The following is a 15,772-nucleotide window of genomic DNA, read 5'->3' on the forward strand; positions in this document are numbered from 1 at the left end:
GCAGGCCAGTGGTTAGGACTCTGCACGCACTTTCACTGCTGAGGGCCCGGGTTCAACCCCTGGTGGGGAAACTAAGGTCCCACAAGCCACGCGGCGCAGCCAAACAAATAAAGCTAAAAAATTATTTTTTAAAAAAATAAATAAAAGAGGTCTGAGAAAGTTCCCTGGCCCCTTCTGCCATGTGAGGTTACAGCTAGAAGGTGTCATCCACGAACTAGGACCGGGCCCTCACCAGGCACTGAATCTCCCAGCGCTTTGATCTTGGACTTCTCAGCCTCCAGAACTGTGAGAAACAAATGTTTGTTACAGCAGCCGGAGCAGACTGAGACAAAAGTCTAACTGGAAACGAGCCTGACGCAGCATCTGTGCCCCACAGAACTGCACCAGGGGAGACAGGATGGCTCCGACAGCCGAGTGCACCACTAACCGGCCCTGGGGGATTGAGGTCCACTCAGGATTCCGTTTCCACAACAAGATTTTTCTGAAATGGCTGGGGCCAGTGGCCTCCCACCCCAAGGGTCCACAGCTCCAAGGGTAGAAAGGAGACTGAGCAGCTCTAGCTCCCCCAAACTCTGGGCAGTTACCCCACAACACACACGCAAAAGCAAGCAGCTTTCAGGAACTGGTATTTATTATCAAAGTCATATTCGATGTCAACAAGATGCCACAACTACAAAAAAAATTGCGCACATTGCAATCTCAATGCAAACAGTCAAATGGAACCCCAGTCATTAAAAAAGTAATTCAAATTACCCCAAAAAGCAACTGAATTTTTTAAACATCTTTATACATCCAGCCAACAAATTAAAATGGTTAACAAGAAAAAATACAAATTCAGAGGTCTGGTATCGATGTTTAAAAAAGGCAACTGCTTAAGCATTTCTATCGATTCGAACATCAATCTCTCGGCCACTCAGCTTCATCCCATTCATCATCCGGCAGGCTCTCTCAGCCACCTCTGGCGACTCAAACTTAACCACACCGCACCCCTTGGACTTCCCATTCTCCATCTTGATGTCGGCATACAGCACGTGGCCTGGGCACAGGGAGGGAAGAAGAGACCACAACTCATCAGGCAAACCCAGAGCTCAGCCTCAGTCTGGGCTCCACTCAGTCCAGATCACCTGTTGGATTTCGGTTGACAGAGTCAAAAGGGAGAGTGGCCCTCGCGCCTGGCGCACAAATGCTCAGAACACAGCGGCTGGAACCCAGCTACTACGGCACTCAGCCACGTTGCCATTCTTCTGCCAACGGGACAACAATCTGACCCGTGATAAGCATTCCTGGAGGCTTCAAATGCACACCTTTACTCTCAAGAGTTATAAAAAGACGCTGTGTGAAGCCAGCTTTATAGGCAAATTTTACAGAGGCCTCACTTTTAATACACTGCTCCACCGCATTTACAAGGCCAATGCCAATACCATGGACACTTATGTACTGTCCAAATACAAGCTTTGTAATAATTGGCAAGCAGGTTACACATATTCATTCAAGCTCCGGTTAAGCATCCAGGTATGTGTCAAGCACCATGGAAACAATCTACAAGGGAAGAGCCACAGAAACACAGGGCCAAGAACACACAGTGTAACCGGTGCTGGCACCCACAATTCTAGGGCCATCAACTCTGCTTGAAAGGTCAACATCCTGGAGGGCTTCTCACAGGAAAGTTCTAAAACAGCTTAGGGTGACATTAAGTCATACAGGGGATCGTAGTTTGGGCTTTCTCTTGCCAGCAGAGGGACACCTCCGGGCATCTGTGGCAGGGGGGAAGTGACATGATTCAATTTGACTTTTCAGAATATCTACTACAACTTGGGAACTAAGGAGTGGGGAAAGAGGACAAGAACGGGGCAAGAAGGCAGGCTATGGCTCAACAGTTGACCCGAGAGAAGAACCAGGAGAAGCAGCAATAGTGGTGAAATCTGAGTCACTGCAGCAAAAGGAAATGAGAAAACACTGAGGAAGCCTTGATCCAGGGAGCCACTCAGACCTCTGGATTAGGGCTGGGGCTCCCAACTTGACACGGTTAAAAGAAAAGAGGTGGTAGGCGTGAGGGGCAGGGCTTAACCCGGAGACAACTTCTTTTTGGCCACAAAGTGACCCTTCCAGAATGGCTGCCTGGTGTGCCAGGAAACCTCAATCAGAGACCCTTAGCTTCATCGCACACAAGCTACTGTGTGCCCAGAGCCTGTGAAACCTCACCCAAGGGACCTGCTGGGCGAGTGCTCTCTGAGGGGCAAACCAATGGTGCTATTGTGGAAAACAACCTTGTCCCAGATGTATTTAATTTAGCTTTGTCACTTAGAAGCCATGTGACCCTGGGAACATGACTTGGCCTGACTCTGTAAAATGGGGACAACACTACCTCCTTTCAAAAACCGGAAGAGGGAAAAAAAGAGAAAAACAAAGATGAAATGAGAACACAGGTGAAAAAGTATCTGACACATAAAAGGAAACTCAACAACCTGCTTGAATATTTGCACAGGCAGAAAAATGGCAAGTCCCATCCATCCTCCAGAGTCACGGAAGGCGTCTGTGAGGACTAGGACGGAAGCCTAGCTGCATGAGTCCAATGCAGCACCAACAAGCCACAACACAAGGAAGCACCTAGAAAGCCTCTCAAATACTTACCACATTCGTTGAACTTGTCTTTTAGCATCTTCCATGTAAAATCAAATGGGAGCTGAGGGAGAAAAAGGAGACTGGTGAGTGATTCAACCAAATCCTAATGCACAAACATCAATTGTCTCAGAGTGCCTTTATAACTTATTACACAGAGAAACTGGCTGACCTTCACACTGAGATGATCAGCAGAGAACAAAACGAGTCTGTCTGGGTGAGGTTCTAAACTAGCACAGCAAGTTCACTCCCTCCTGTCTGCATCTGTCTGTGGGAGCACCATGCACGGAGCAGAACACACAGCTGCCTGTGGTGAGCAGCCCACAGAACCACTGAATAGTAGCTGAAGGTGGTCAATCTGGTAAAGATAATTCAGATACAGCCTTTCCCCCCCACCCCCGAACTGTCGTGCCATGTCATTTAGCAGCTCATCAAGCTGAGAGTTCAAGAAACTCAAGTTCTTCAGATCACTGTCTTTTCCATCCAGTAGTCAGAGAAGCCTAGGATTTCACAAAACCCACTATTTCTGCTGCACAAGTATCATGAGCTCTCACATTCCCTCCTCATTCTACCAACACCAAACTTTGGGGAAAGTGGCAAAGGGCCCTTGCACGCTACTCAGCTCTCCCTCTGACTTCGACCTGCTACCACTCGGTCCTGCCCCCTCCTCCCTTGTGCATACGACCCCTGAGAAGTTCCTGAACAGCCACTTACATTTCTCACAAATATCTGGCAGGCCTTCCTGGCCACCCCAGGAGCATGGCCTCCAGCTCCACCAAAGGAACCTGCGAAGCTTCCTCCAAAGTTGCCACGCTCCATCTCGATGGCACGGTCAAAGCTGGCACCGCCACCACCACCCATGGCCAGGCCCATGCGCTCAATGCCAGCGCCCAGGGCCGGGCCCATGGCGGGACCCATGCGCTCCAGGCTGTTGGCGCCCATGCGCTCCAGGCCCATGCGCTCGAGACTGTTGGCGCCCATACGCTCCAGGCCCATGCGCTCCAGGTTGTTGGCGCCCATGCGCTCCAGGCCGGTGGCCATGCGATCCATCACAGGGCCCATGCGCTCCAGGCCTGCCCCCATGCCTGCGGGCACCATGCGCTCCATGCCCAGGCCCATGCGCTCGATGGCAGGGCCCATTCGCTCCACGCCAGAGCCCATGCGCTCGATGGTCTGGCCCACACGGTCAATGGGTGCGGCCATACGCTCCAGGCCAAAGCCCATGCCGGCACCCATGCGCTCCACGCCAGAGCCGATGCGCTCCATGGTCTGGCCCATGCGCTCGATGCTGGAGGCCATGTGGTCGAGGCCCAGCGGGCCCATGCGCTCGATGCCGGAGCCCATGCGCTCGACTGAGCCCATGCGGTCCATGACCAGGCCCATGCGCTCAATCTCGGAGCCCACACGATCCATGCCGTGGCCCAGGCCTGCACCCATGCGCTCCATGCCGGCACCCCCAATGCGGTCAATGCCGGGGCCCATCCTCTCAATTCCAGGGACACTGCCTCCGCCTCCACCTAAAACAGAGACACAAAATGTGTCAGGCGTATGTCAGGTACTTGAGGATCTGTGTGCACACCATGCCAGGAGGGTTCCCTGGGTGCAGAGGCCTAGGCACTTCACAAGCTCAACCACGGTTCAGAAATTTTAAGTCCCACAATAAGTTATCATTAGATACCCTGCAAATGTTGACAACTGTTAAAGCTGGGTAGTGAGTACATCATTCTTCCTACTTCTGTGCCACAGTTAATTTCCATAATAAAATTTAAAAAGGGAAAAAACCCACCCAGAGGACTTTGATCAACAATGTTCTCCACGTTACTTTGAAAGTGCTAATACTTGTGACAAGCTTTGTGAGCAACAGGCATCAACTCCTTGAGAACTCTGCAGTTTCCCCACCACCAGACATTGATAAAGGCTCTGGGGGGCCGGGCGCAAGGGACAGAAACCCCACACTCAGATGGTCACCCGACATAATGGATTACATGGATTATAACGGGGACAATTAAAATTGCTCACAACCTCTATCCTCTCCCAACTTGTCCCTCTACAATGCCCTGCTGGTAACCAGTCTGGCTGCATTTCCTTAGCACCTCCACGGCATAGGTAAGTTATTACACAGCCATGTAATCAGGAAGAGATAAAGAAAACAAACACCAACACCAATACAGATCCTCACGAAAAAATGAACACAGCCAGCCACTTCTAGGGAACCTTACTCTGTCACGGAAACCGCCAACCGACTTTGCCGTGTGTAACTTTGCTAGCTTTGGAGGAAAAAAAGCTGATGGCACTGCAGAGTAGATTCAGTAAGAGGCCTGGGATCAGTCCCTCACTGTCACGGTTCAGCTGGACACACACTGGCAGGTCAGCAGTGCACAGCCGACCCTGTGATGCTTGCAATTCTGGAGAAGGAGGGTCTGGCTCCACCACCAAGGCCACTGGCCACCAAGTTTTTCCACATGCAGAGCCCGAGGGTCCCCCTCACTCAAGCTTCACCATCACCACCTGCCTCTGAAAAATGGGCAGCTGAGCCCTCAGCCAGCCCATTACTGAATCAAGCAGCCCAGGCCAAGATGCAAATTCAAGAGGAAATTCAGCCGTTTCTTTGATTCTCTAACTGACCAAAGCCGTGACCTTGCATGAGTCATGCCACTTCTCGGTGACTGTTTCCTTGGCTGAATAACAGTGCACCAAGTGGCAAAATATAAACACAATTTTAAGAATATTAAGCTTTCACAGCAGAAATATCTCAGAAACTATAAAAAATGTAAGAGACCTAGAGAGGGTGGGTAGCATACCCAAAAGTACCAAAAATGAGGGTGACACTCCAGATGCCAATAGCAGCAGAGAACTAGGAAGAAACGGTACCCACGTGGAGTTCTAGAATCAGCCCACCACAGAAATGAATCCAGCAAGTGGAGTTACCAAGGAAATGCCAAGATGCTCAGAGCCATGAGAAAAAAAAAAAATCAGACTGAATTAAGTACATTTAGTTTTAGGTACCCCTTAAAAAAAGTGTATTAATGGGAGAATATATTCCAAAATATTTACAGCATTCATCACAGGGCAGTGAGATTTCAGGTATTTACTTTCTTCATAATGTTCTGAATTTTTGTGAGTACATGTGTACATAGTAAACATATGTTATGATTAGGTGGTGTACACTTTTATAATCAGGTAAAATATTTACTTTTAGCAATTTACAATTTTATAGTACTAGAAACAAGAAAGCCCCCAGATTACATGGACATTTTGACAATGGCTAACGTGTACACAGCACATACATACGTCCTCTTTTATGCATTAACTCATTTACTCTACAGAACAGCCCTATGAGGTAGGTACCATTATATCCCCATTTTACAGTACAAAAAACAGAGAAGTTCAGTAACTTGCCAAATGTCACACAGCTAGGAGGAGCCAGAGCTGGTTCCCCACCCCAGGCAGTCTATTTTAGAGCCCATGCTTTCACCACTACACTACTATCCCCAGTAACACAGGCCTATTCTAAAAATCAAAACATCAAAACTAAGCGTTTCCTACCTCCTCCCTGCTTTGCAATGATCTCTCCTCTCTTCAGTGCATTACTTAGGATTTCTAAGGAAATCAGGAAGAAAAAAAAATTAGCCAAATTCCTCTATGGTAATAGAAATTTATTACAGATTCCAGAGCAGGACTACTACTAATTAAAAAATAAAAAAGGAAAGGGGAAGGGGTTGAGAAATATACACACAGACAAGGTCATTTTACTGGAAAACTGTAAGGGTCCTTGATGATTGGTCATGATGCTAGAGTCCCATGTAGCTCCAGAGTCTGAGGCCAAGTTGGCAGGGCCTCTGGTACTGCACCCACGAGCTGAACTTGGAAGGTTAGAGCAAGAATGGGGCCAGTAGCAGTTTTCTAAAGCTGGTCCAGACACTCAGTACTCACAGACTGAAGCGTGCACTCACCCACCCAGACCCAATCAGCACCTCACAGTTACCCTTCAACGAACTACCACTGTACCTACACTTAGAGCCCAATCCCTGAAAACCAGCAGCAACCGCATGCAGTGCTGGAAATATGACCTAATCAACGAGCCAGGCAAGGGAAGACTGCAGCAAACTGAGCCTACGAGCCCTGCCTGGAAGGAGCTAAATGTGATGGTAACCAAGTGACAGACAAAGCCTCAGGTAAACAAAACCCCAACACACTCAGCTTTCCAAAACAGCAATACTGCTGCTTGCTTGCTGGCAGTTCATTCAAACCTCTATTAAGGTTGTCTAATGCTATCATTAGTGTTAGCTTTTAAGTTTCTTCTGGGTCTTTCACTATATAAAAGAAACTTGTACCTACCCCCTCTCTGGTCCTGAAGTGTGCTGAGCAACATGGACAAGAGCCACAGAGCACATATCATATTTTGACCATGACCATGAAGAGATTAAACCCTAGCCCTGCAGCTGTTTCAAGTATTACAACTACCTGCTAAAGGAAGGGGGTGGGAAAGTACACCAAGAAAACAGACCTCCAGCCAGGAAGCAAGACCGGGGCTTATTCTTCCATGATGCCTGGGAGCCTACTCAGCACGCCCAGGCCTAGGTTCTAGTTCCTAAAACAGCACTTGGATCAAACCATTCCCTGGCAAAAGACTTCAAAATCAGCCGACCACTGATTTGAAGAGAAAGGACAAATTATTTTCATGGGTGTTCACAGGGCTCCCTGCTCCGGCTTAAAACTTGAATCTGTTCTGTTCTTCCCACCCCAAGTAGACTGACATCTCCAAGCCTCTGCACCTGATGCTGTCCGCCCTCTCTGTGGGCCAGTACCCCCCTCTACCTATGCTGAAGTCCAGCCCCTCCAGTGTGAACTGCATCTCCTGCATGGTCTTCTTACACCCCTGCCTCGATCCTGTGTTCTCTGAGCAGAACACTTCTATCAAGCATCTAGAGCAGTGCTTTCTCAAATCTTAACACAGAAAATGATCGCCTTTGTGTGGTGCTCACATAGCTGCGGAGAGCCCGGGAATCAACATCTCCACTGGCTCCCTCAACTAGGCCACTTCTACGTGCTGATCTCTGGTGCTGTCCCAAGCCACTCTGAGCACCGTCTCCTCAGCTACACCACATCCTTCAAAGTTAAGGATCACATATCTATCTATAGCCTTGGAGCACCAAGCACAGTTGTTTGCACAAAGAAGTACAAAGATCTATTGCCTTGATAGGAAAGAAGAGATACTGAATAGGGAGAGCACTACAAAAGTAGCACACCAAAATGATCCAACTGTCAAGTAAATAATACAGAAAAAAAAGATCAAGAACTGAATCTGAAAAAAAAAACAAACAATCCAGGCAACTACTCTGAAAACCTGACTTAAAGATTTTACTTGGTACAAAGACCATTTTACTAACTTGAGTCTGATCATAAGTAGTAGGAGAACAAAAGCTCTTTGCTCTTGCCCATGGTCACTCTGGGAAGCCTCAGGACAAACAGACCATGGTCTCAATCAGGAAGAAGGTGCCAAAGTAGCAGGAGATAGCAAGGCCTGCAGATGACCTTCCTATATTCACGTCAGGACAGGACGTGTTTCCTGTCGCCACATGAAATAACCTCACCAGTCCACCTCTTGTGCCTCCACACGATCTGGGACAAGGCTGACAAGCCTCATCACAGAGGTGAGGTGAGAGGACCCAGAGCAGCAAAGGACTGAAGGCTCAAGAGCAGCACAAAGTGCCTGTGGGAGGAAAGTCACGTGCCATTTTGTTCTTCTCACCACAGGTATCCACCCACAAATTAGTATTTGCAGCCAAATGACAGTAAATTAAAAAAAAATTTTAATACCCTACCATGTCAAGACACAAAAAACAAAGCCAGTCATGGCAACAAGAAACTTTTAACTGACCTAGTCACATACAGATTATGAACTCACCCCCAAATTCTAAAGCTCTGGAACAGTCTAGAATAAAGCTACAGTCATATCAAGTGAGCACAGAAAAAGTAAATCTTCAGTACCAGCTAGTTTCGATGCAAGAAAAATCACTTAACTTTCCTAACCATGGTCAGGGGGACAAATGAAACAAAAGCCAACAGTCTACTCTGAGAGAAATAGTTTCTAATAATCCCTGGTTTTCATGAAGGAAACAAAGAAGATAGGATTCCTGGAGATAAATACAGCTCAGCTCATACAAACTAGACATAAAAAAGCTTAAAATCCTCACAGCTAGCCCAAGGTGTCCCATAAAGACAGGCTGAACACTCTTTGAGGCGATCACCTAGTAGCCACCTATCTGCACAGGATGAGAAGCTGATGAAGATGGGGGAGGGGGTGTTGGGGAGAGAGTTATCCACGCTCTAAATCTCCTTTGAGAGAAACAAACTTCAGAGCCCAGGAATAGACAATCTCCTTGTTCCACACTAATTAAGAATCAGGCTGGCAGATTCTCAGAAATGTCTAATCTCAAAACAGGGGAAGACATCCATGGAAAAGTAAAGAAAAAACTGCTTTGCAAACTAACCAAAACTACATTTAGACAAGCCCAATACTCCAGGCCTTCCAACATTAGGAAACTTCCCTGTTCACCAAGATCTCTTTCAACTGCATCAGCAAGCACACCGTCATCCTTTGTTAACTGGAACACCACAGGCCCCTGGACTAAGGAGACTCACACCCCGACTGAGCAGGGCCTTGAAAATCTCTACCGTGACTAGAGAGCCACAACATCATGTAAACACAGCAGTTTTTAACTCCACAGCAAGAAAACACCTTATACCAATGTGAAAAAAGCAGCCATCTGAAAAGACTAAAGAAAAATGGTGCTGTTGATACCAATAAAAAAATTCAAGGACCAAAAGTTCATATCTAGACCTAGAAAACATACAATTTTTTTTAAAGCCTAAGGAAAGATAGCTGACTTTGCCTAAGAACCTCCCGACATCAGGGTGAGCCTGCACCCCCGGGGGGTTGACCCCGCCCACATAGGGGCCCATGGGGCCTTCTTACCCATTCCTCTGCCAAGGGGCTCTCCAAAGCTTCGAGACATTCCCATTTCATTTCTGGCAAAGTCTCTCTCAAATCCTCCACCCATGCCACGCGCCATCTCTGTGGAAAAAAATATTACCCTAGGCCTTTCCAGAAATACCATTATGTTTTAGACATTAAAAACAAAAAACTATAAACACACAACAGCTACCAGCAAGTCAGCATGTTTTAGTTTTTCTATAGGAAACCATCGTTCATCCTTTATTCCTTAAAAAAGGAAGTCACCTCAAATGAATTCCTGAGAACAACCCACCTTTAGTCCATTAGGACTAATTTCCAGCTTACACACAGTCACACAACGGATACACCAAGCACCCACTGCTGCAGTAAATGGTGTGGGGAGGCTGCAGTGCATGTGGCATCAAAGGTAGGCTGCAGGAGAGCCTGCCTATGTTACAGCAGCAGCAGGTACCACCTCTGGGGCACTTCCCACATGCCCTGCCCTGCCCAGGGCTTTATATGTGCTATTACTTCATGGAATCCTCACAACCAGACTGCACACCTACATTACCCTCCATCACCACTGCCCCTTTACAAAGAAACTGAGGCTCAAATGACTTAGAATCTTGAGCAAGGTCACATGCCTGGTAAGGAGTGAGGCAAAGGCTGGGACCTAACTCCAATGCAAAAACCCATGTTCCAATCACAAGCACAACCATTAGAACAGAGAAAGACGCCTGTGTGCAAACAACATGACTTCTCTACAGACATCCACTGGAGTGGTTTCATCTACATAATGGGGTTTGGTAACTTCATTATTTTTTTTCTATTCTGATTGCAGCAGTATTTGTTATTTTTCACAGTGTCTTTTTTTTAAAACAAATTTATTAATTTACTTATTTATTTTTGGCTGCGTTGGGTCTTCGTTGCTGCGCATGGGCTTTCTCTAGTTGCGGCGAGCAGGGGCTACTCTGTTGCGGTGCGTGGGCTTCAGGCGCACAGGCTTCAGTAGTTGTGGCGCACGGGCTTAGTTGCTCCGTGGCATGTGAGATCTTCCCGGACCAGGGCTCGAACCCGTGTCCCCTGCACTGGCAGGCGGATTCTTAACCACTGCGCCATCAGGGAAGTCTCACAATGTCTTTTAAAAACAAAGGTCTTCAGACTTGCCTGGTGGCGCAGTGGTTAAGAATCCGCCTGCCAGTGCAGGGGACACGGGTTCAAGCCCTGGTCCAGGAAGATCCCACATGCCACGGAGCAACTAAGCCCGTGCGCCACAACTACTGAGCCTGCGCTCTAGAGCCCGCGAGCCACAACTACTGAAAGCCTGCGCACCTAGAGCCATGCTCTGCAATAAGAGAAGCCACCGCAACGAGAAGCCCGCGCACCGCAACGAAGAGTAGCCCCCGCCCACCGCAACTAGAGAAAGCCCGTGCGCAGCAACGAAGACCCAACGCAGCCAAAAATAAATAAAATAAATAAATTTATTTAAAAACAACAACAACAACGTCTTAGCTTCTGTGGGGGTAAAGCCCCGCCACAGCTGTCACCTGTTTGAGAAACCCTTTCACGACTCCTGTCACTGGCTACTTCTTTCCTTGTATATTCATCTAAAGCAAGACTTAAAATGTGCATCACACTTTGTCTCCTTTCCATACTGAGAGGTCCCTGGAAAACCTCGTTAATTAATCTTGCTCCTTAGAAATATCAGGTATACATGTGCTAATTAATGGACATCTTTTACTGCACAACTACAAAATATGCAGCTGGAGCCCCTATACTTTCAAAGAAGTAAATGAGTCTATTACAAACATGGAAGCAGACTAGCATTATGAATTAATAAGAAGATGCAGCAGACGACAATGGTGGACTTTACATTCATAGCTTGAATCCATCCAACTGAATCCCATAGGCTGGTGGCATGCTATCTGCTGGAAATATATCTAACTTGTGCGAGCCTGTATATACAGAACAGAAATCCCAGAGTGGCACCGTAATGGATGGGGGCTCTGCTGCACTCCTTTAATCCTTACCATAAGCCCATGAAGAAGACACCCCCCCACACACATTAGGAAGTCACATGCAGGCATTAATGTGTTGGCAAAGGCCTCAGAATTTATCTTCCCAACTGTCAACAGAACGTAGAGCACAGGGAACCAACCCTGTACGAACTCCAATGTGCTCCCCACCGACACAAAAAAGAGAGCAAGAGAGACAGAGAAGGAATTTTCATTGTCAAATAGTGCATCAAACCAGTCATCATTTAATATTTGATGATCTTTCAATTTAAAATTTTTGTACCCGTTCTATGAAGATTTGACCTCTACTGGTTGGTCAACTGGCCCTGAGAATCTGATTTCTAATCAGTCTAATGTTGTCAGCACCTGTGACTATAATGTGATGCATCATGATAATCAACTAAACATTAAGTTAAATCTGAAACATCCCTATCAACTTTTTCCCAGTGATCGAAACCTTCCTTGGACCCAGCACCCAAGGGCTCTAGAGCAATTCCACCCGAATCTCAAAACAGCTCCAGGGCAAGGAAGGCCCTGTTCTCTGCTGTAGAGGATGGAGAAGGAGGACTCCTGAGTATCTATCTGTATCGGAGAACATCTAAGCACACAGCGTAAGAACACATCTTCCACTGTGGCTCTTCAGGACAATCAGCACTCTGAACCTTGAATCACCAGGCTCAGAAGCGTGAACTGCTGCGTTCCATCTGCCAGATTACCAAAGACTTTGTCCCTGTGGCTCAGCACAGCCCGCACCCTCGTTTGCATCTACGTCTAAGTCGCATCACTAAATTCCTCAGAGCAGCAACCCAAATCTCCTTTCTAATGGCTCATCTGTTCTGAGCAAACACTTTATTAAGCCAGACCTCTCCAACTCTCACTTCTTATTAAAAACTCCATGCACACATGAGCTAGACCTTTGTCCCTTCATTCCTTATTAATGGTAAGTAAGAATATTCCTGAATCTTTTCATCATCATCTAGAACAAGGCACTCCATGAAGAAGGGCAGCTTATTCATCAGGAATGTCTCTCTTTCCAGTCTGACAGTTAATATCTATCCTAGTAAGGTTCTTGCTCGCTCTGTACCATCTTCACATGATATGTTACTACAGACCAGCAAAGAAACATTTAAACCCAAATCCTTATGTGTATAACTGAGTCACTCTGCTGTACAGGAGAAATTAACGCAGCATTGTAAATCAACTATACTTCAATTTAAAAAGGTAAAAACAAAAAACAAACAAAAAAGAAACCCCAAGTCCTTAGTAACTTCCCATTCCAGAAAAGTCTGTGTATAAAAGCAGCAGCATTCCCCCAGGTGTGGGTCAGAGTCCACCCACACCCAGAGGATTTAGAAAGACAGACTTTCATAACAGCAAGTTTCTCCTGGCATTCTACAGCCCTGCTGGTGGGCGGGGGCGGGGGGTGGGGGCTGGGGGGGGGGGGGGTGACGCCTGAAGGCAATTCTAAAAGGCAGGATCTCAATGAGATTAAGAGCCAAGCTCCGGAGCCAGACAGCCTGGGTCCATATCCCACCATTACTAGCCATGGGACCTTAGGCAAGTCACTGTGGGCCTCAGTTTCCAATGAAATGGGGATAACAGTACCTACACATCATGCGGTTCTTGTGAGGACTAAATGAAATAACACAGTGTTACTACTACAAGTGATATAATTATACTTCGGTTATTAAGTTGGGAGGGCTGGAAGATTTAAATAATAGTATGCCAAATTTTGCATTATATAAATGCTAAATTAAACAAATGCCTCTGCTCACAATTTGGAGACATCAGAGCAGATGCTCAAGAACTCACCCAGTCCAGCACTCCAGGGGAGACAAGTGCTGGAGGCAATAGGAAAGCTTTAAAGTTTTATTGGACAATTATTGGGAAGATCTGAAACACAGAAAACCTCAAGAATTTAGTAACTAAGAGAATTAACACTTCCCTACCGCTAAGTCTAGCTTCTGGAATACAAACTATTTAAGGCAATTCAAAGATATCAGATTCAGTACAAAAGTGGAAGCGAGATATCACTTATTAAAAATGGGTCTGCTGCTTAAAGGTCACCTGAGAGCCAACGGCCAACAAAGGTAGGTATAAGCAGGAAGGAAACACAAATCTTACCATTTATTCTGCCCATGTTCATCCCAGATCCAAATCGACCCATGTTTTCCATACCACCACCAAAGGGTCCCTCCATGCCTGAAAGAGACATTCGCATTTTAGCACCAGCCTAACAAGACTCAGACTGAACAAGCAAAGAAAAATGTTTTTACAAGTTTCACCTACGGCATTTTCTGCCAGAAACTCACCAAGTTTAAGGGCTTTTGGAGAAAAAAGGCTAGTACCCTTACTTAAAAATCACTATCTTCAAAAGGCTGATCTGATCCAACCCCTTCAATGAAGAGACAAGCAAAGAAAGGCCCAGAGAGATGGAGTGATTTGCCCAAGGTCACAGAGCTAGTTAGTGAGAAAGCCAGAACCAAAGGCCAAGACACCCACTAGAAGGATCAACAGGTAAAAGTAATTTCTAGACTCAAACTTTTTGGAAACCTAAGTGAGAATTTCATGCAGGGCTTAAGAGAAAAGGAAGGGGGGAAAAAGAGAGGGAAAACCATACCTAAAAGTAATTACATTTGTACTTCATTTTAAAGTTCTTACCTCCCATTTTATTTATTCCAAATCCTATGCCTTCCATTCCCATTCCTTAAAAAGAAAAAGTCAATGCAAACTAAAATTATGTCAAAGCAGTAAAGTTTGAACTTAAAAAGCACAAGAAATTCCACACCAGCAAATGAGCAAAAATATCCCTGACTACAAATATATTTTAATTGTCAAGTGCAAAAAATGGGGTGGGGGCTCTTCCATTTCAACTGTCAAACTAGTACATTCCAAGAAAACTATTTAAGCCTTTAACAAAATAATCACCATGTGACTCAAAATTTTATAGTGTCCACATAGTTTCATTAAATGCCCAAGTTAGACAGTTTTAAACATGAAATATAAATATCAGGTACAGACTAGGGAACAGAAGTAGATTTAAAACTCCCTTTTAAAGGTAAAACTCTCTAAATATAAAGCAGTTCCTCAAAACGCTGAGGCTTCCCTCCCTGCCACCTGCAGCCTTTCCTCTGAGGTATCAGTCAGGGGATGTGGTGTTCAGACTGGTATAGCCACCCAAGGTGATGGGCCAAGTCGTTTTGGTCAGCCCCAGCGTTTAATCTGGGAGGGAGTCAAAGGATATGAAGAACTGACAACAGTAGGGTAGAGGGCATCCATCTTGCAATTCAAAGAATTTCAAGAAAGACATAGGCCTGAGGTTATAAAAATGAAACATTTTAAAATGATATACGAATGCTTCATTGCACGAAAACGAAAATGCTAAAAAGTAAAGTTGAAAGTTTATTCTACACGCCAAAGCTTTTATTCATTAGCTATTTCTTCTTAAACAAAGAGAACACTGTGCATCACTCGTCCTTGTGGCCTATGACAGCTATACTGTCATGCAATGAGGCCCTCCATACCTTTCTGCATCCACCAACGCCCCTACCTCTAGAAGCCATGTCAACACCAGGTGAGAACCCAAGGGTGTCTGGGTGATAGACTGTGGCAGTGCTGTGGTCCCAGGATCAGGAGACCTACAGTTTCTGTCACTAACTGATAGTGTGACCTTGAGCAAGACCAACTCTCTGGCTTGCCTCCTTTTACCAAAAGGCTTAACTGAGTACCTCAGCTCAGAAGGTCTCGTGAGGATAAAATGCAAAGCATAATAGCTTTAGAAAAGAACACTCAACTCGGTAAAAATACAAAATACTGTTTTTATCAAAATAAATCAAAGATAAATAAGGAGGGAATTAATTTTGTCCCAATTAAAGCCTCATTCCATTTGAACTACTCAATGTCCAATTATCCCAATAGTTAACTTTAATAACTTTAACTTCCCCGGAAATCCCCAGTCGAGGTACACCGTATTCCTCACCTGCAGGTCCTATGTTGCCCATTCCAATGCCTTTATTCAAATGATTAGCGTCAATAGGCTGCCCTCCTGGTCCTAACCCCATGCCAATACCACCAAGTCCATCTGAAAGGAAAAGACAAAGTCAGAGTATTGATTCCACTTACTCAGGAAACCATGACTCTCAAAGGCAAAAAGAGCCTTTGTTTACTGTGTTGTAGCTGT

At 45.9% G+C, this 15,772-nt stretch overlaps 1 protein-coding gene across 11 annotated transcripts in view; it reads right to left on the reverse strand.

The window, feature by feature from the left end:
- Positions 1-609: 609 nt before the first annotated feature.
- HNRNPM (heterogeneous nuclear ribonucleoprotein M) overlaps positions 610-15,772 on the reverse strand; it is a 38,900-nt gene continuing 23,737 nt past the window's right edge. For 2 of the 11 annotated variants that reach the window (XM_036846825.1, XM_036846822.1), the window contains 5 exons: positions 15,572-15,673; positions 13,717-13,794; positions 3,334-4,136; positions 2,632-2,683; positions 617-1,036 (listed from right to left, as the gene is read on the reverse strand). In XM_036846825.1, coding sequence (XP_036702720.1) covers positions 873-1,036; positions 2,632-2,683; positions 3,334-4,136; positions 13,717-13,794; positions 15,572-15,673 — 1,199 coding nt within the window. In that variant the 3' untranslated portion in view covers positions 617-872. Of the gene's footprint in view, positions 1,125-2,631; positions 2,684-3,333; positions 4,137-6,165; positions 6,220-9,598; positions 9,698-13,716; positions 13,795-14,253; positions 14,299-15,571; positions 15,674-15,772 lie in introns of all 11 variants that reach the window. The other 9 variants (XM_036846814.1, XM_036846816.1, XM_036846819.1 and 6 more) reach the window with 9 other exon arrangements.

This window comes from Balaenoptera musculus, chromosome 3 (assembly GCF_009873245.2).
Source record: "Balaenoptera musculus isolate JJ_BM4_2016_0621 chromosome 3, mBalMus1.pri.v3, whole genome shotgun sequence".
NCBI classification, from domain to species: domain Eukaryota; kingdom Metazoa; phylum Chordata; class Mammalia; order Artiodactyla; family Balaenopteridae; genus Balaenoptera; species Balaenoptera musculus.